This window comes from Prionailurus bengalensis, chromosome E4 (genome assembly GCF_016509475.1).
Source record: "Prionailurus bengalensis isolate Pbe53 chromosome E4, Fcat_Pben_1.1_paternal_pri, whole genome shotgun sequence".
Classification (NCBI taxonomy): domain Eukaryota; kingdom Metazoa; phylum Chordata; class Mammalia; order Carnivora; family Felidae; genus Prionailurus; species Prionailurus bengalensis.
The window spans coordinates 8,658,780-8,680,263 of NC_057360.1; the positions used below are offsets into that span (position 1 = coordinate 8,658,780).

At 38.4% G+C, this 21,484-nt stretch overlaps 1 protein-coding gene across 8 annotated transcripts in view; it reads left to right on the forward strand.

Moving 5' to 3' along the window:
• Nucleotides 1–21,484, forward strand: part of RGS7 (regulator of G protein signaling 7) — a 517,383-nt gene that overhangs the window by 463,549 nt on the left and 32,350 nt on the right. For 7 of the 8 annotated variants that reach the window (XM_043568695.1, XM_043568700.1, XM_043568702.1 and 4 more), the window contains exons 10-12: nucleotides 12,125–12,199; nucleotides 19,435–19,533; nucleotides 21,191–21,252. In XM_043568695.1, coding sequence (XP_043424630.1) covers nucleotides 12,125–12,199; nucleotides 19,435–19,533; nucleotides 21,191–21,252 — 236 coding nt within the window. The remainder of the gene's footprint in view (nucleotides 1–12,124; nucleotides 12,200–19,434; nucleotides 19,534–21,190; nucleotides 21,253–21,484) is intronic. The other variant, XM_043568701.1, reaches the window with a different exon arrangement.

Sequence of the window (21,484 nt, forward strand, 5' to 3'; positions counted from 1 at the left end):
GGAATAAATCCTACATTATTGCGATGAATAATTTTTTAATGTACTTTATGTAGTTGCTAGTACTTTGTTGAGGAGTTTTGAATCTATGTTCATCAGGGTTATTGGCCTATAGATTTTTTTGTGTGTATGATGACTTTGTGTACTTTTGGTGTCAGGAAAATCCTGGCCTCATAGAATATATTTAGAAGTTTTCCTTTCTTTTCTGTTTTTTGGAATAGTTTGAGGAGAATAGGTATTATTTCTTATTTAAATGTGTGGTAGAATCCACTTGGATCCATCTGGTCCTGTACTATTATTTTTTCATAGTTTTCTGATTACTGATTCTGTTTCATTACTTGTAATCGGTATATTCAGATTTTCTAGTTCTTCCTGGTTCAGTTTTAGAAGATTGTATGTTTCTAGGAATTTATCCATTTCTTCTAGGTTGTCAGCTTATTTAACTTAGCACCATGACCTCAAAGTTCATCCATGTTCTTACATGTTGTGGGATTTTCTTTGTTTCTTTCTCTTTCTTTCTTTCTTTCTTTCTTTCTTTCTTTCTTTCTTTTCTTTCTTCCTTCCTTCCTTCCTTCCTTCCTTCCTTCCTTCCTTTCTTTCTTTCATTCTTTCATTCTTTCATTCTTTCATTCTTTCTTCTGTTAAGACTGAATAGTATTCTATTGTATGCATTTACCACAGTTTATTTATCCTTTCTTTGTCAAGGGACATTTAGGTTGTTTCCACATCTTGAGCATCGTGAGTAGTACTGCAGTTAACATGAGAGTGCTTCTATCTCTTCGAGATTCTGATTTCAGTTGTTTAAAACAAATACTCAGAAGTGGGATTGCTGGGTCTTTTGACAATTGTGTTTTTAATTTTTAGAGAAATGTCCATACTATTTTCCATAATGGCAGCACCATTTTGCATTCCCAACAATAGTGTGCAAAGGTTCCAATATTTAACAACAAACTATCTATAGAGGAAATTAGGAAAGTAATCCCATTTACAACAGGACACATAAAAAGAACAAAATACTTATGAATAAACTTAAATAATGAGGTAAAAGACTTGTATATTGAAAACTACAAAATACTGATAAAAAATTAAACAAGGCACAAACAAATGGAAAGACATCCCATTTTTATGGATTGTGTGACTTTATATTGTTAGAAACCCACAAGCTTTTGAAAACCAAAAACTGACTTATGAGCTGTGCTATTATGCCCTATAGCTAAGTTGTTTCATCTTAACTCCACTGTGCCTTAAACATCCAGGTAGGGAAAATGGACAGAGGCACAAGTTTTATTTGTCCTTGAAGACTGTAGGTCAAAATGGAGACAGTTTGAATGGAAATTGTAAATGCAGGGGCAGAGGAGTTTGCTCATATTGCCTTCTCTAAAACTGAGCCTTTGTAAGTTCCCAGTGTCCTCCTGCTTTTTAAGTATTCAACCCCCATAAAATCTGGAAGCAATATACCATTAGCCATATATACTTATCAACCAATGGGCTACTTATAGTTCAAGAGAAAAAAATATTTGAGCTAAATTTTCTTGAAACAAATGTTTCTTTGAAGCCTAACTGAAGAATTAGACAATATGTTTCCTGTTCATAATGTAAGATAATAATGATAATTTATGACCAATTGGTCTGGGATTTAAGTTATAGGTACCAATATGCTTGAGCATACACACACATATACCAAAACACAGTAAATAAAACTCATTTCATCTTTTTAGCACGAGTAGTGTTCAGAAATAGCTATTATGTAAAATGTATGATTTCTCTCATTCATTCATTGATTTATTCATTAAATATTCAGTAAGCACCTACTACGTAACAGAAAAAAAATGATGGCATTAAACATGACAGGCAAAGCCTCTATATTTGAGGAGCTTACATTTTGGTAGAGAAAGAATAAACAAAGATAATATATAAGAACATTACATGTAGAGGCAAGTGCTATAAATAAAAACAAGGTGATAGGGTTGGAAGCATTATGTCGGACCCAAATGGCAAGGGGCCAGCTACACAATACTTGTGGAAAGAAGTAGCAGCCAGTCCAAAGGGAAGAACCTGACACATATAAGGAATAGGAGGGAGGTGGATGAGGTTGGACTGAAGTGAGCAGAGGCAAAGAGATAACAAGCAGAGTTGGAAAGGTAGACAGAGGCCATTTATGTAGCACCTTGTAGAACATGGGAAAGGGTTTGCCTTCTATCTGAAATGTGATAAGAAGAGGCTTGAAGAGGAGAGTGGTGACATGGCTACAGTAGTGAAGGGTCAGTCTGGCTGCAGTGCAGAGAACAACTTGGGTGTAGAGTGTAAAAAGCAAGAAAGGATTGATGAAGACAAATCAGAAGTCTGCTGAGATAGTCCAGGTGGGAGATAATGGCAGCTTGGACCAGGATGGTGGCACGAGGGGGAGCAGATAAATTCAGGATGTGTTTGGAGTAAAGTGCACAACACTTGCTGTTGAATGAAATGCGGGAAGGAAGGGAAAGCAAGCTGTGGCCGACGACTGCCAGATCATAGCATGAACACCCTGGTGGATGGATATGGCCTTTGCTGCAAAGGCAATGAGGAATGGAATGGGGAGGCGAGGAGGAGCTCAGGGCTGGTCAGTGTCTTTTCTGAGCAACTGATCTAAAACCAGTACTGTGTCTGGAAGGCTTCTCCCACCAGTGGTTGGTAGAGCAGGGGCATGATGGTTCCCTTGCAGGATTTGGGGCAGACACTCCTGTGGGGCACTGCCCAGTGTCTCACTGCACTTCTCCTCCCGCCCCTGAGCACAGAATGAATTGCCAGCCCCCCTTCTGTGTGAAGTCCCCGTATCTCAGAACTCCAGAAAAAGTTTTCATGTCATCTACTCTGACCCACTTAATTAGCCTGTAGATATTTATGTCCTGATAAGTTTTCTGAAAGATGTGAGAAGTTACCTAGATTCCCTTTGTCAAACCTCTTGCATTTCCTTCCTCACATATCCAAAAACCTAATTCTACCTAACACTTAGGCAAGAATAAACTCCAAAAATTTTAGCCAGAGAAATTGTTAAAAACACCCACACTCTAACTCAGGTGCTTTGGTTGGCTCATTTGCAAAAATATGAGACACTGTGTTCAAGAAGCATTTTTCTGCTTTCCTGACCCCTGTCAGAACCCAAGTAACAGATTAGAGGATGATGGGTTGGTGCTGGGAGGAAGGACACTGAGAGCAACAAAATTGACAACTGACTGGCAGAAGGCAGAGGCATTCAAAAAATGACCTAAAATGTCATGAAAGCTCAAAACCATTAAGAGTTAAGGCCATCCAGCCTCACAGGCATAGCTGTCTTAAGGATGGCACAGTAAGTGTAGTTCTCAATAATGACCTTGAATCAACAAGAAAAGATTGCATTGCTTTGGATATAATTGTGCAAGAATCTAGGGATGTGTGGGAATTATTTTAGAATATCTTTTTTTTTCCAATGGTGAAAATAAAATTGAGTTTTGGCTCTCAGTGATAAATATTTAATCTGCAAAATAACTTTATGTGAACCTCTCTTTTCTGACACCACTAGATAAATAAAATACTTATCTTTTCCTACCTTTGGAAATCAAGTTTAATGCAACAGAGTGTGTCTTTGAAATTCATCTTCTTTATAGAGGTCTTGCTGAGCTGAGTTGTGTGTAAAGACAGCCTTTCTCTGTGTATCTGGTCCGGAGAGGGAAATATGCCTCTTTTCCATTTGGGAACATATGACTTAAGACTCTCCCATATCCTTTGTAATTCAAGGCTATTGAATTCAAGGCCAATTCCAATATCCACTGATTTTCATGAAGTTGTTCTTTTCTAGTTGTCCCATTGTCATTTGTTGCAACAATTATTGTAAGCCTTTTGAAGTTACTTATTTGTACTACTTAGGAATTTTAGTTATTTTTTGGTGAGTTATTTATACTATGAGGAATTTTATTTGGTTCTGTTCACCAGTTACAGCACACCATTAAATCGTCAAGACCAACAATAGTATTACCTGCAAAATTGTTTTCACCAATTCAGTTAAGTGATCCATTTTCCTACTTTTCAGCTCTTAACTTTTATGCTGGGGAAATTTCCATTGCCATCAGAGATCTGGTTTAGGTTTATTTCCTTCATGACTACATTCAACAAACACATTAGGAGTTAAAGTAAAAAAAAAAAAGTGAAGACATTTGATGATATTAAGCTTATGGACGAGGAATCCCAAAATCATGTTGCTACTCACCCTCCCATGAATGAGATCCCAGAAGGACAGCAACATAATGCCATCCCAAATGCCAGTTAGCTGTAGGTTATGAAAATGCCCTTGATGCGAACCCAGGACTTCCTAGTGCACAGTAAGTTGGAGCGTGTGTGTTCAGTCTAAGAGGGGTCTTTTTCATTCCCCAACTAAAAATCTTTCCATGCCCTCAAATTGCAACCAGCATTTTGTGGAGAAAAAAATCATAGGACATGAGGGAGATCAATCACTTGTATGAGTGGTAGACCCATGCATACCTGCCTCAGGCTTTTGTCACTTCCTGAAGGAGCTCATATTTTATTCAAGGTAAGTATGACAACTCAGCCTCTACCCAGTGATTTTTTTTTTATTCCAAAGAAATTCTAGCTAGAAATATTTTAAATGTCTAAAAACTGGACATGAAACATGAGCAATGCCTGTGATCACAGAGAAGCCATAGCAAGCTCACTCATTAGGGTCCTCTTGGTAGCTTGTTGAGAACTGTGACAATCTGGCTGTACTTGTCTGCATGGCAGCTGCTAGTCTATAAAAAGGGACTATCACAGAAGGATGAACAGACAGTTACTAGATATTAAGTAGAAGTGGTCTGATTTCAACCAGAGCAGATTAAGAGAGTGTGGTAGGATGCACTGGAGAAGAATTTAGAGAAATGTAGTAGAGGCTGTGAGTAATGGGATGCTACTCCACCAGGTTTTCCATAACTGACTATCAGACATTGGTTTTGCACACGCAATGATATGCACCTAAAAAGTCAAAGACACAAAAGGATGTGGCCAGCCAGGGACAGATTATTGTATAAGCATTAATGTTGAAGTGTTCTGAGCCACGAACCTTGACAATGACTGCATAAAGAGCTGTATTCTAGTTGGAGAATTCAGTAAAACTACTAAAATTGTGTGTAAATGAAATCCAGGAGCCATCCCTGATTTCTCTCTTTGTTTACATCTGTTCCTCTCCCAGACTTCCTCATGTCGATAAATGGCACCGCCTCACCCAGTTGCCAATAACTAGGAGTCATTGTTGACTCTTTTGCCTCACCATGCTCCTTAACCCAATCCATCAGCAAGTTGTGTTGATTCTGACTTCAAAATGCATCCCTCACCAGGGTGGTACCTCTGTTGCTATCAGAGAGCCTACACAGACACATCATTGTCACCCAGAGTCCATAATTTACATTGGGGTTCACTCTAATGTAATGGTGTTGTGCATTCTATGGCTTTAAACAAATGTATAATGAGATGTATCCACCGTTATAGTATCATACTGAACAGTTTCACCACTGTAAAAATTTTCTGTGATCTGCCTAAGTCATCCATCCGTCTCCCTAACCCCTGGAAACCACTGATCTTTTTATTGTTTCCATAGTTTTGCCTTTTCCAGAATGTCGTATAGTTGGAATCATACAGGGTAGCCTTTTCAGACTGACTTCTTTCACTTAATAATAGGCATTTAAGGCCCTCCATGTCTTTTCATGGTTTGCTTATTTCTTTTCATCCATAAATAATATTCCATGGTGTTCCATACCACAGTTTATTTATCCATTCACCTACTGAAGGATGCCACATTTTGGCAGTTATTGTGACTAAACCTGCAACAAACATCCACGTGCAGGCTTTTGTGGGAACATAATTTTTAAACTCTTTTGATAAATACTAAGGAATACAATTGCTGGATCAAATGGTGAAAGTATGTTTAGTTTTGTAAGAAACTGCCAAACTGTCTTCCAGAGTGGCTTGTTTTGTGTTGGTCTCAGCCTATCAATAACCAGTGTTATGGTTGGATCAATGATGTGGTTCTTATGTGGTTCTTCTGCAAGTTGCCCTTCCACAACAATTATCAGGAAACTTTGAAAAAAATAATGCTTTACAACTTACAGAAAAAAGTAATTACATAGCACATCTGGGGCCACATAATAAAGTTGAGGAGAGGGGAGAGCGCATGAGCCCCAGAGTACTGCTTTTCTTGGGGTTGAGGTTGGGGGCCTAGGGTTTCATGGGCTCACTCTTTATTGGTGAATTTAAAACATAAGAGTGGAAATTTAAACACTGGAAGAGAAAGAACAAAAATAAAATAAAAACAAGTAGCCAAGATGATCAGTATTGAAACCAACCAAGATCTCCAAAACAAAGGAGCATCTGTGTTGGAGACAAACTGCTTCTTTATCTTTGAAGTGGGTTCCTCTTTGAAATGGTTGCTCACTCATCAATGCCCAAGTCAGGCACTTGAATTACAAAAAGGTAAAACAAAAACAAAAACAAAAACAAACCCCTCAAGGCTTTCACTACTGGGCTGTACCATTTTGCATTCCCACCAGCAAGGAATAGGAGTTCTTGTTGCTTCACATGCCCTGTAATATTTGGTGTTGTCAGGGCTGTGGATCTTGGCTATTCTAATAAGCGTGTAGTGGTATTTAATTGTTTGAATTTGCAATTCTCTAATGCCACACGACGTACAGCATCTTTTCTTACGCTCATTTGTCATCTGTGTGTCTTCTTCGGTGAGGTGTCTGTTCAGACCTTTTATCCATCTTCATTTATTTATTTTTTATATATAATTTATTATCAAATTGGTTTCAACACCCAGTGCTCATCCCAACAGGTGCCCTCCTCAATGCCCGCACCCACTTTCCCCTCTCCCCCACGCCCCATCAACCCTCACTTTGTTCTCAGTATTTAAGAGTCTCTTATGATTTGCCTCCTTCCCTCTCTGTAATTTTTTTCCCCCTTCTCCTCCCCCCTGGTCTTCTGTGAAGTTTCTCAGGATCCACATATGATATACCACCTCAACGCCAGTCAGAGTGACTAAAATGAACAAATCAGGAGCCTATAGATGCTGGAGAGGATGTGGAGAAATGGGAAACCTCTTGCACTGTTGGTGGGAATGCAAACTTGTGCGGCTACTCTGGAAAATAGTGTGGAGGTTCCTCAAAAAATTAAGAATAGATCTACCCCATGACCCAGCAATAGCACTGCTAGGAATTTACCCAAGGGATGAAGGAGTGCTGATGCATAGGACACTTGTGCCCCAATGTTTATAGTAGCACTTTCAACAATAGCCAAATTATGGAAAGAGCCTAAATGTCCATCAAATGACGAGTGGATAAAGAAGATGTGTTTTATATATACAATGGAATACTACTTGGCAATGAAAAAGAATGAAATCGGGCCATTTGTAGCAATGTGGATGGAACTGGAGAGGGTTATGCTAAGTGAAATAAGTCAGGCAGAGAAAGAGAGATACCATATGTCTTCACTGATATGTGGATACTTTTACCCACCTTTAAATTAGGTTGTTCATTTTCTCATTGTTGAGTTTTTTTTTCTTATTGTTGAGTTTTAAGAGTTCTTTGTATATTTGGGATAACAGTCCTTCATCAGATGTACCATTTGCAAGCGTTGTGGTTTTTTTTTTCCCCAATCTGGCTTGTCTTTCACAGAGCATAAGTTTTTAATTTTAATGAAGTCCAATGTATCATTGATTTCTCTAATGTATGGTGCTTTTAGTGTCATGTTTAAAAAGTCATCACCAAACTCAAGATCACCTAGATTTTCTCCTATGCTATCTTCCGGGGGGGGTTATAGTTTAGCATTTCACATTAAGGTTTATGATCCATCTTGAGTTATTTTTTTGTGAAACCATAGTGAGTTTATATATTATATATATATTATATATGTTATATATAATATATATGTTATACATATGAATATATATAATTTATATATGAATATATATAATTTATATATATAATATATAAATACATATAAATATATATGTATATATGTGTGTGTATATATATATATATATATACACATATATATTTTTTTTTTTTGAGAGGCAGAGAGAGACAGAGAGTGAGCAGGGGAGGGTCAGAGAGAGAGGGAAACAGAATCTGAAGCAGGCTCCAGGCTCAGAGATTATTTTTTAATTTTTTTAATGTTTATTTATTTTTGAGAGAAAGACAGAGTGTGAGCCAGGGAGGGTCAGAGAGAGAGAGGGAGACGCAGAATCCAAAGCAGGCTCCAGTCTCTGAGCTGTCAACCCAGAGCCCGACTCAGGGCTCAAACTCATGAACTGTGAGATCATGACCTGAGCCGAAGTTAGACGCCCAACTGACAGAGACACCCAGGTGCCCTACAGAGATTGAGTTTTTAAAAATATAAATCATATTAAGTCACTTCCCTTATGACATCCCCTTATGTTTAGACTTAAATCAAAGTCCTTACTGTGGGCTATAATTTCTACCTGACCCGACCACTTTCCACAGCTCCAAGCATCTTGGTACATTTCCCTCCCCTCTGATGCAGGAGCCTTCCTTCTGGCTGTTGACTCTCAGAATTCGTTCATAGCCTACACTGAAGCAGGATTACATAATCCAGAATCTGTGTCCAGCAAATAAGATTAAGTAGTAATCAGATGAATGATAGGGTGAATGAAAGGAATTCCAGTGTAGTTAAACAACTTCCTTTGTGTGTAGCATTTAGTAAGCCCTGTTGGCCCAAGAACAGAAATAAAAGCTTCAATTGAATGTTTAAAAAAGTATCCTGAGATTGATCACTCTAAAATCTATAACCACTTTTAATGAGGATGAGGAGAGAATCATTTTCATTGAGGTAAAATACATTGCAAATTGAACTTTTAAACCTTGTGCTGTGTTACAAAAAGACAAATATTTCAACATTCAAAGTCTTGATTTTCCCAGAATCATGTCTTTTTTTTTTAATTTCCAGGAATATGGATATTATCGGTTCTATTTGCCACCTTATTCTTAACTCTCCATTTATTTGTCATTTAGGACATTGTTTTAATCGCTTCAGAAAATTTCACTTCGGCTACTGGGACTGAATTAAAGAAAGTGGTTCTCCATTACTCTCTTCACTGAAGAGTCCTTAAGTTTCCCCAGTTATCCTGAGCAGAGTGTGCCTTCTGCTACAATAATGTCATTTTGCATGACAGGAACTAAATGATATTCAGATTGTTTTAAGTAAAATGATGGTTTCATCAATGATGAAACCAAAATTTCATCTCTGTTTTGCAACTCATTGAGACACTTACATGTACACTATGGCAGTAATATTTCTCAATAATATGATCCTTTTGCTCCCTCAGGAATGGATTCTAAGGAATTCAATTGTACTTTTTAATAAATAGTGTTACAGTAATGTCACAACACAGCTTAATTCTATTGAAAATAAATTTATCTTTGAATCACTAGAAATAATTTATGACTCTTTTCTAGGTCAGTGTAAATATTATTTCATTATTCCTTAAATTGAACAATACTATGAATTTAATATTATATCTGGCCAGGAGTACATGTTTGAACATTTTTAGTGAGTGCTTACTTGGTAATGGTGATGTTATTTGTATTTTCTTGGGAAGCTATGCTTAGTAGTGCAGAAAACCAATTTAGCCATAACATTTCATGTGGATCTGGTGCCAGCTAGTGGTACATTTTATATATTAAAATAACCAAAGATGGGCACCTAGGTGGCTCAGTCATTTGAGCATCTGACTCCTGTTTGGGCTCAGGTCCTGATCCCAGAGTCATGGGATTGAGCCCCTCATCGGGCACCATGCTTGGGATTCTCTCTTTCTCTCTCTCTCTCTCTCTCTCTCTCTCACTCTCTCTCTCCCTCTGGCCCTCTCCTCCACTTGCACTCTGTCTCTCTCTAAAACTAAAAGAAAGAAATTAAATAACCGAAGACAGCATGGTCTTATTGGGATCAAATTTGCTCAAACGATAAATAAATACATTTCAGCCATGTTGGTGAGAGCCAAGAGGATGTACACAACAATGGATATATGAAATGTTCTGTTGCATAATGCCTTGGCCAAATTTCTCTCCAGTCCTGTGCTCCTACAGTGTGATGATTCACATACTTATCATGCTTACTATATTAGAAGATCATCCCTTTGTCCTTGTATGTCACTATTTATCACAAAACTTATCACAATATCAGAAATAAATATTTATTAAATAAATAATAAATGGTCTGTCTTTCTCCAGGTCATGGAAGGGCATGCCCTTACTATTCCCACCCTTTAACATATAGAAGAAGATTTCTATGATCTGTCTTGCCATGAATCAATAAGAGCATAAAGAATTTCCGTGCCTTGTCTTCCTAATGGACCGAGCCTTACGGATGGAAGGCTGCAAGGAAATGGAAACTGAATAGGAAATGAAAACACTTTAATATTACTTTAATAGTTTTACCATTATATTTGTTATCTTTGTTATCAGTGGTTGTGAATTCTGGCTGCATATCAAACTCACTAGGGTCTCTTGAAAAATACTTATACTGCTAGTAGCCACAGAAAAATTAAATCAGAATATCAGATATTGATCAGTATGGTGAGGTAGCTAAAGTGAGTTACTCAGTGTCAATTAGTAACTACATCCCACCCATGTGGGTGTTTTTCCTCCTTACTGCCAAGCAGATCATGGTTTATATATATGGTTTGCATATATAGATATGCAAACCAAATTTGTGATTTATTCATTTTTAGTGCAGTGTGTGTGTGTACATGCACATGCATGTGTGTATTTGTGTGTCTGTAGTATATATATTTCACATGCAACCTATGTAGAAAAAAATCAAGAAAAGGGGCTTTCTTTATTTACTTTTTTATCCTTTACACTATTATGGTGGAGCTTCTTCCCAATGGCTGTGCTATCAGGAGAGGGTTCTTCAAGGAAATTCCTGCATGCAAGTCTTCATTAAACCAAAAGTGAAGCCCCTTGCCTGCCAGTGAGTGTGGAGAACAGCTTATTTCCAGAATCACATCACTGCTGCCTTTTTGCCCCGCCTCCTCCCATAACATCCCAACTGTGCAAAAGTCTTTTTCCACATTCATAGTTTCTCTGTAATCACTCTCAAGTATATCTCATGTTTAACGATCTTACATTCTGTGGGAAAAAAACAGAGAAACTGCACAGAGTTATACAACATGATACTTCTTACACTAGTACCAGAGATCCCTATATCTGGTACCAAAACTTGAAAGTTAGGGAAACACAACCACAAAAATGCTTCCTTCCAATCACTTCTAAAGACTAAGTGATATCTAAGGACCTTTCCAGATATAAGGTCCCCTGTATTCTTGAATCTCCTTTCTTCTCTTTTTCCTCCCACTACCTCTCCCTTCCCTCTCCCTCCCCCCTTCCTTTTCTCCCTCTCCTTCCTCCTCAGCCCCGTCCTCTCCCTCTTTTCTTACTCCCTCCCTCAACCCCTCTCCTCCTCCAAATACAAAAGAAGGTTTACAGTTCTCTGTTTCTGTGCAACAGAACAGTAAGTCTGGCAAAATGATGCTCCTGAGATTGTCAGAGAACCAGTAACAGGCTGACCACAATCCTATTCTGTGTATGGAAAACAAATATTCCTAGTCCCCCAATTTCACGAATCATTGCAAAAAAAATTCACCTGGGATTTGAGCTGGGTCAACTAATTGTAGTTTTCCAACTTGGGAAGCAAACAGCCATTTGACAACAGTGTCACCTCACATAGAGGAGTACTCTGAGCAGGGCTGTCTGTGGGTACCAGCTGGGCCATCAGCCGCTTGGTCTCTGGACACCCTTGCTCCCAGTCTGTTGGATTAGCCCCTACTAATGTCAATACCCACTTTCAAAGGCAGAGCCTGTGCATTTCTTGTCCCTGTTTCTCTGGAATATATTCAAGAATGGTATCTGAAGTCCTTTATGTGCAAGGAGTGAGAGTGTACTATATTTTTTTACTGGCTCCGTTGATGGGTGGCTGTGGCCATTTAGAAAGAACTTCCAGAGACCTGTGTCATCACAGCTCTTGTTCAGGTTGTGGATGGCAAGTCATTAATGCATGAATCAAAAACCTCATCCCCAAAGATTCCTTTGTCTCTCTGTTTTTCCATTTCCAGCCTGGATGTGTAAATACCACTGAAGTGGACATTAAGAAGTCATCCAGAATGAGAAACCCACATAAAACACGGAAGGTAAAATCCACCTTTGCTGTGCTGATCTCGGTAATAAGTTGCACACCACAGGAGGACGCCATAGGAGGATGCCAGTCATAACAAATTTTCTCCCACTTCCTGGAATATATTCTAGCATCTTCCCTGCTCTTCCTTGTTCCTTGGCTGGAAGAAAATCTGGGAGCTCAAACCCTGGTCTTCCATCAGTCCATCTCTCCTGACCAAGTAGAACCATCACGGTTCTCCAGCATGTGGTTTTCCAGCATGCACAGGTCCCAAGGCGTGCAAGTGGCCCTGATGGGGCAAAGATGCCAAGGATACCTCCTCTCTCCATTGGAAAGAAGGGTCATCAACAGAGAAAGGCTTCTCTTTCAGAACCCGGAGGATGAGGAAACACAGATGGAGATTATCTTGGAAAAAGTGATGTTGATGAGAGAAGGGCATTTTTAGAGAAAATTCTGAAGGAAAAGAGACATCATAAAGATGCAGGACTACAGAGTTTGCATGAGGACCCCCTTTTAACACCAGAATTTTGTGACACAACCGTAAAAGAGTGGTTGTTTGTTCATTTGGTATCTGTTACATGAGCAAATACATCACAAACAAACAAAAAGAAACCTATCCAGAATTCGGTGGCATTGTAAATAATCTCTTGAAAATACATAGCAATAGTACCTACATATTTATTTAATAACACAGACACACAGAAGGCATTTTTATTCATTTCGTGAAGAACCCTTGATGCATATCAGAATTTCTGGCTTGAGGACTTAGCCCATGACTGGCACCAATGAATTAAAGCATCCCAGAAGTTTAAGACCTTCCCTTTTATGGCTGTTTCCTTATGTAGCATTAGGGCTTTCCAGGGTGTATGTCCCTGCTATAGGCACTAAACACTTTTTTTTCTAGTCTTATTTCTTGTGGTCTTTTTCCTCTATCCCTAGAAATACCATGTTCAGAGGCCCCAGTGTGATCCAAGTACTTTTTATTTCTTTTAAGGCACTTTACCTTGATGTCAGGATAAAGAAGCCAAGGGAAGAGTGCCACAAAACCTGCTCAGATACAGTGCTCCAAAGCTGTGGCTCCCAGGGGCTCTCTGAGAGAAAGAGGCAAAGCCAGAGCAAAGCAGGCCTGTTGGCTCTGCTCTCCTGTGACGGGCCTCATGCAGTTCCTTCAGTCCTCTGCACACAGCACAGCCTGAGGGCACTAGGGACTGGCTTTGTGCTGTGGAACGGCATCCAGAGCTGCAATCAGCTCTCCAAAAGCACATTTAGCCACCTATCGCTACTTCTGAATTTTGAAGAATTACTTTTCATGATACCTCACTTTGCGTCAAGTTTTCCCAACAGACACCGACTGAGATATGCTCTGACTCGGAAAGAGAAAGCATATGGATGGGCAGATAGGACTGAAAGATAAGAGAGCCATCGTTTACACTGTCTTCTTAACGCCATCCGGTATTGTTACTTTAACGGTGTTTCACATGGCATCCTGCTTTCTGAACGCTTGAAAAGCATTACTTGGCATTGCTGTGCTTCACTTAACAATGGGAAAACACCAGGCCTGGCAAGGTGAAACGCTGTAGAGATGGAACTACTAAGCTCTATTTGTCTTGGTTGTGGTAGAGTTTCCTGTAAATCAATAATGGTAGAACCATAGGGCCTAAAGCAGAGCTCCCTAACTCTAAAATTACCAGAGAAAAAAGAAAGTTTTTGCCCTTGTTTTCATGCATGCCCTTGTTTTCAACAATTGGAGAAGGCTGATTTTCTTTTTTTCACCTTTGGATATATATAGCTTCTCATATTCAAACATGTTGAATTTTCTAGAATCTTCACAAGTGTCATTTTACATAGAAGGTTATAGGACTCTAAGCCACATACTGGTTTCTTTTTTAGAATTATGACCACTGCTACTTTAGCTCATATTTGGTTAGTAACTGGAATGAGCCATTCAATCAGTAGATTTAACAGGTCTCTATGCTAGGCTTTTACTGGTGTTTAGATGATAAATGGGACAGACATGACCTTGAGCTCATAGCTCATGATCTAATGACAGTGTATACCTTGAGCAAGCAGACAAATGTCTATACATATATAGCCACATAATTGTGTTAAGTGGTATATATTAGTCTGCTCAAGCTACCATAACAAAATGCTCCAAATGGCTTACATAATGGGAGTTTATTTACTCAAAGTTCTGGAGACTAGAAGTCCCAGATTAAGTTGGATTTTGGTGAGAGCTCTCTTCCTGGCTTATACACAGCTGTCTTCTTGCTCTGTCCTCACATGGCAGAGAGCTATGGTGTCTGTCCCTTTTATCAGGACAGCAGCTCCATGGGATTAGGGTCTTACCCAATGGCCTCCCTTAATTTTGATTACCTCCTTATAGTCTCCATCTCCATATACAGTGACATTGGGGATTAGGGCTCCAACATGAATTTCAAAGGGCTGCAACTCAGTCCATAACATGTTATCGAGGGAATTTAAATGATTTGGGATTCTCAATTGCCACACCATTTTATTTTAAAAAATGGCAAAACAACAAACTATCCCACTATCCTCTGAAGTGTTCACAGTTATGTCCTTGGGGAGCAGGCAAGTCTGCGGGATTGTAAGCCCTAGACACAAATGGCAGAGGCCAATCTGTCACCTCTGGAAACTGCCTTTGTCTTCCACAGCTAATTGGGCTGTGTCCTTTATTCCCTTAGCTGTGAGACCACGCTCTGTCTTAAACCACTGCTAGTGAGAAAGTGGAACCCCTGAATTATATTTAATCTTTGCAAACAGAGAGAGCTTAGCAGAGAGAGCTGCTGTTAATTTATTTGGCATTCAGCTGCAATAATATTTCTCATGATTATATAACAAGAATAAGGGACTCAGTAAATCCCTAAAGTAGTAATCCATCACATGTACCTAAACAATATCAGGGTTTGGAATGTTATATTTAATTGTTGAATTTCAAATATGTATATCAAATATGTGTAGAGAAGGCTTAGATGTATATCTTATTTGAGATATGTTTAAGTATTTAGGCAGTTTTTAAACCTGTCTTTACTAAAATAGAAAGAAGTAGGTGAAAATGTGTTTCCGTAAGTCTCTATGGATGATAAGGTAGCATAGTCAGAAGGAAGTCAGCCTAATCTAGGCAAATTTTAAGGGGCACTGTGTGCCTGGCTTTCTTCAGCCTGCTTCTAAAATTTTAATTATAATAGGTCAGCCTGTGTATTAGTCAGGGTTTCCCAAAGGGGGCAGGAGAGAGTGACAGAGATAGAGAAAGATTTATTTTAAGAAATTGACTCACACAGTTGTAGAGGCTTGGCAAGCCCCAAATCTAATGAGGTAGGCCAGTGGCTAGAGTCCCAGGGAAGAATTGCCATCTGCTGACAGAATTCCCTCTTGCCTGGATGAGGTCTATCTTTTTGTTCTTTTCAGGCCTTCAACTGATTGGATGAGGCCCACCCACATTATGGACAGCAATAGGCTTTATTCAAAGTCTGCTGATTTAAATTTTAATCTCGCTCAAAATACATCCTCAAAGAAGCAACCAGAATAATGTTTGAACAAATATCTGAGCACTGTGGCCCAGCCAACCTGACACAAAAAATTAAGCATCACAGGATGAATCCTTCTCTACGACAATAACTAGAAGGGTCCTAGAACAACACAAAACCTGAGGAAAATTAAAAAAGCATTTGTGCATACATGACTGAACCCACACTTTGGATGACTTCCTATAACTCCAGAGCCCATATTTCAAAACAACAGTAAGCTGTTTCTTGTCTCATTACTTTTCTTTTTTCTATCACCTTCATTTAGGCATTGAGGTACTTCATATTTTAGTTAATAGCTAATGTGCACATTCTGGAAGAACGGTTAGCAAATTCACAATTAAATGTCTAGCTTTTCTGCTTTTAATGCAGTGGCTACAGCTGTTTATACATAAAAATACTGGCATTTCCTCCTGTCTGGATGCATAATGTGGCATTTTAATCTTAACAGAAGAAACTACTCATGCCTTACAGTGACACAAAAGGGTTTTAAGTAAGAAGGACAATAAACTTGCAGGCAATAGACACTCTGATCAAAATGGCTACAAGCAGGGAATATTCTAAAGCCTTGGGGGCCAGCAGGGGCAGAGTTAGCCCTGGGGGTGATGGACCCAGGGACTCATCAGGGTCTCTCTAACCCTGCCCTCTCTTCTCTACCCTCTCTCTGTCAGGGCTTCCTGCACATGGCAGCAAATGTGGTCACAATCCATTTTCTAGCTGAGCTGAGCAATCCAGAAGAAAGAGAAATATCCCCTCCCTCCACCACCAGTCAGAAAAATCCCAGAGATTTCACTCGGTATAGACAAGCATAAAAACTGTCTGCACTCTTTCGTTTCTGCTTTAAAAGTAGAGAATTTTCTTAGACCTCTTTCTTCTAAGACGTGAAGGGAAATCATACATGAACATATTTATGTAGAACATCAGATCTGTTTCATTTTATGAGTAACTTACCCAGTATTCATTTGGATGGTACCCTATATGAAGAAAGCTGGTCCAGGAATCCTGGATTTGAATAAGTGGACATGTTCATCACGTCACAGCATCTTGATTAGTAACTAGCTTTGCTAACAACTCAAAATGGATCCCAATTAGTTAATTTTCTTTACCCCCAGCTGCAGACATTGAGACATTCAGACAATTCCATGTCCCTTTCTCTCCATTCCTACCTGTTGCTAGGTCTACTCCACCCACCCTAGGCCAATATTTTAATATATTAACTTAAAAAAAAATTCAAAGCCTTTTACATTTCAGATGATCCTCATAACCTGTCTGCCAAACTCGTATCAATTTCCTTACCTCCTTTGTTCATAAAATAAGCCCTCTATGTAAAACTTCATTATTCGTGGCCATTTTCACTGTAACCAAGAATCAAAGTTAAGAGCTATCACTGGTCCCCAGAAAATTAAAGGCACTCTGACTGATGAAAGACAGGACTCCTGATGTTTACCTGCATGTAAGACAAAAAATGGAAACTCCACAGTAACCTCAGAGCCAGTAGCGAGACTGCTAGAAGACAGCTTTAAACACCACCTTCCAGTGATGTGATTCTTCTGTGGACCTTCCTGAACCTATGTGCTATGCATACATACTGAAGTAATCATAGAAATAGAGAGACAGAAGATAATTTATACATCATTTTACTTCCATGACACCACAAAATGTAGTATTTTTTCCAGCAGTGTTTTAAATTATTTTTAATCTTAACCCAAAAACTTACTGTTAAAATAGTCAGCTATCTTATCTTATAAGCGTTTTTCTATGAACTATAGATTCTTATTAAGTACTTTAATTAAACTAAGGTAAATAAGAATGTAATGTTTAAACCTTAGAGTCTTTTTATTTTCTTTATAAAAATTAATGTAATACACCTGAAAAATAATAAACATTGGACAATGTCTACATTTATTTTCTACAATTATTGAATAATTGGTGATCTTTTACTCACCCAATTTAAAAAAATCATCAACCTCAACTGTCACTTCAGAGTTCAAAGTTCAAATATGAGTATTAGTAGTTCACATAGGCCTTCTCTGTTTCTTCGGTGAAAATTAAGTCTCCTGTACACAGGCCCCATGCTCTTGTTATTGTTTTCTTTCATGATACTTACCACAGTTTTAATCATATGTTTATTTGTGTGATTATTTGTGTAACATGTTTCCCCTCCGCTAGGTTGTGAATTCCAATGGAGGAGGAAGCATACCTATCTTTGTTTATTTCTACATCCCTAGTGCTCAGCATTATCTCCAGCATACAGTAGGTGTTCAATAAATGTTGAATGAATGAATGGAAGAACAGAAAAAATTAAGCCGTTCAGTCCACTCCTGTTAATAATTAATTCACGGCATACGTGAATACAACCCATATTTGTTGGGTTGAAATGGATGCCCAGTGACAGAAATTAAGTTCCAAGAGGTTGACACTAGGTCAAGAGAGCGCAGATTGAAAGATTTACCAAAGATAGTCTAAATTGGATAATTCAGGCAGGTTAAATCCAAGTGAGTATTTATTGAAGAAAGGCTAAGAGCAAAGTAAGGAGGAGTTACAAGGGAAAAACCAAGTCCAAAGGTCCATGTATAGAGCTAACAGGTTAACATTAAGAAAAGATAGAATCCGAGTAAAAACAGGTCAGGAACAAAACACGATAGAATGTAGAGATACTTGTATGGTTAGTGATGGGCCTGAAAATTGGCTCATTTAAACATCTGTATCTACCCTCTTCTGATTTCAAGAGTTTCTTCCAAACCTATCTGGTAACTTCAGTTTTGTGGGGCTTGAGCAGTTTTATTATGTCCTTATCTTTCATCCTCTTGTCCAAACAAAAAGTGCTCAGTAGCTTATATTAAATCCTTTATTTTAAAGTCATAATTCTTTGATATGAAAGAAAAAGTTATTTGGCTTCTCCCTTGAGTTGATATGTGAGATGCCTCGCCTCCAGGTGAAGACTTTTTTTTGTCTCTGTAAGACTCGAAATATTTATTTGTACGTACTAAGCAGTGGGTCTTTGTCAAAAAAGAGTATTCCTAAACAGTAGATTTGGCCTTTTGACAAAATACTAAAGAAGCACTGGGGCATCGAGGATTCCAAAGATAGGAGAAAACTTTGCGGTCACTGGTGCTTGCAAAAGGCACCCAAAGGCACCAAATGTCAAGGCCCGTGTGGTGAGGTAAATAACCCAATGCTGAGGTGGGAAATTTGGAGCACTCTGGGGTGTCCTTGATCACACTAGCAGAAACCAAATCAACAACAGAATTGTTGACGTAGTCTCTCTCTTCAGTATTCCATTTTGTAAAACTCGGATTCTTTTCATTTTCTTTTGGTTTATAAAGTGTTTAATCTATTCTATATCCACCCCTATTTTATTTTGAAATCAATATTTATTAAATGCTATACAGTGTTATTTCCCAACTTAGTACTCTCAGTCCATCCCCAAATTTTATTATCAGACTTACCGTGATCTTTCCATATAATCGATTATTCTGTCAAAGTTAATCATCTAACCACATATTTTTTCAAAGAGCTGGGCTTCTATTTTGTATTCATAAGATATTTATGACAGCAGTGTCTTTGAATTTTAATGAGAAGCTTAATCAAATATGTAACAAAGCTTTGTGTTACCTTACTGAATATATAACACAAAATTACCTTTTAGAAAGTCTGTGGCTATAAATGATATTTTGTCCTAAAATTTTTCTTTTTTACTTTAATATAGTCTGTCTATGGTTTACAAAATGACATTAGAAGTCACAGTCCTACCCACACACCCACACCAGAAACTAAACCTCCAACAGAAGATGAATTACAACAACAGGTGGGTCTACCTAAAAAATGATCTGTTAAGGGTTTACAGAGTAGTAGCTATGAAGACTGCATGGTGAATCTTAATGACAAGGGTTCTCAAAGGTTATTTGAAGGGTTGACTGTTTCATAGAGAAGATTTGCAGTTAAAAGTTAGTGAAATCACTTATTTTAAGGTGTGTAGTCCCTCGAAAATGTATCAATATAGAGAGGTGTTTTTCAGATCTCTTCACTCTTTAATTCCCCAAATCCTGCTTCCTCTAACCAATTCTTTAAAATGACCTACACTGATGATTAGGCGTCTCCATTTCAAGAGTTATTGTGTACTCTGGAGCTCTTCTTGAAGAACGGAAGACTAGAAGCTGGTGACCGTTGATCACGTGTTTTCTGTATCCAATCATGTGACATGATCTTCACGGAGAGCTTTTTCTCGCTTCTCCCCCCCTGCTCCTCATAAGCCTCTGAAGTTTTCCTGCAGTAACACTGGTGTGCAGTAATGGCATATGTCACTTGTTGTTTCGCAAATTGATAAATAGTTTGGTCCCCAAGTGATATTCGAGAGCAAACACGAGGGTCTCTCATATCAAATAATAGTGAAATCTCTTGGTTTGGTTCAAAATAACTTTTTTATTCTTTTCCCTGATATTTTATTGTGATCTGGTTTAGCAATAGTGTAATGATACTTTCTCTAGTATATTTATAATAACCATGAATGGAAAGTAATTTAGAGAGTTTTGAAGTTTTCTATGTGTGATTATGTCCCTGTGAACATTTGTTATGAAATGTTGGTAAAATTATTCCCCAAACACCTATCTTTGATGCTTTCTTGGGCTAGTATTAGGAAGTAGGGTTTACTTTGAAATTATAGTACATGGGGCACCTGGGTGGCTCAGTCAGATGAGCGACCGACTTCGGCTCAGGTCATGATCTCGCAGTTCGTGAGTTGGAGCCCCGCGTCGGGCTGTGTGCTGACAGCTCAGAGCCTGGAGCCTGCTTCAGATTCTGTGTCTCCCTCTCTCTCTGCCCCTCCCCCACTCATGCTCTGTCTCAGAAATAAACATTAAAAAAAAAATTATAGTACAAATAACAAATATATTTATTTTCTGAATTTAATATTGGGGATTGATTCTGATTTGGCTTTTCACTCTGAATAAATGTTTAAAATCTCTATAATGCTTTTATTTTTTTTATTTTTTTTTTATTTTTTTTCAACGTTTTTATTTATTTTTGGGACAGAGAGAGACAGAGCATGAATGGGGGAGGGGCAGAGAGAGAGGGAGACACAGAATCAGAAACAGGCTCCAGGCTCCGAGCCATCAGCCCAGAGCCCCACGCGGGGCTCGAACTCACGGACCGCGAGATCGTGACCTGGCTGAAGTCGGACGCTTAACCGACTGCGCCACCCAGGCGCCCCTATAATGCTTTTAAAATAAAGTTATATTTTGTCAAAGTATGGAGAATGTTCAAATTCATTGCTGTTCTAAAGGGATATTGACTATGTTTTTTCAAACACTTTAATTTTCAGAGTCATCTCATTTGATTTTTCAGACTTTGAAATTTTGCTGACTTGGAACATATTCTTATTTAGAATTGCCCAGTGTATCAGAATTTCGAGTTGAAAATTTTGAGAATGTCACTACTTACATAACTACTTCTTTAATTCTTTTCAGATTAAATATTGGCAAATACAGTTAGATAGACATCGGTTAAAAATGTCAAAAGTTGCTGATAGGTAAGTATTTCAAGATGCCCATATAAATAAAAAAAATTCATGTGATAGTTAACTGTGTTTAAAATGGGATCCTGTAAGAAATTTTATTTTTTTCTTTTGTACATAGAAAACTTTCAAAAATGGGGTGCCTGGGTGGCTCAGTCGATTAAGTGTCCAACTTCAGCTCAGGTCATGATCTCATGGTTTGTGAGTTCAAGCCCCACGTTGGGCTCTGTGCTGACAGCTCGGAGCC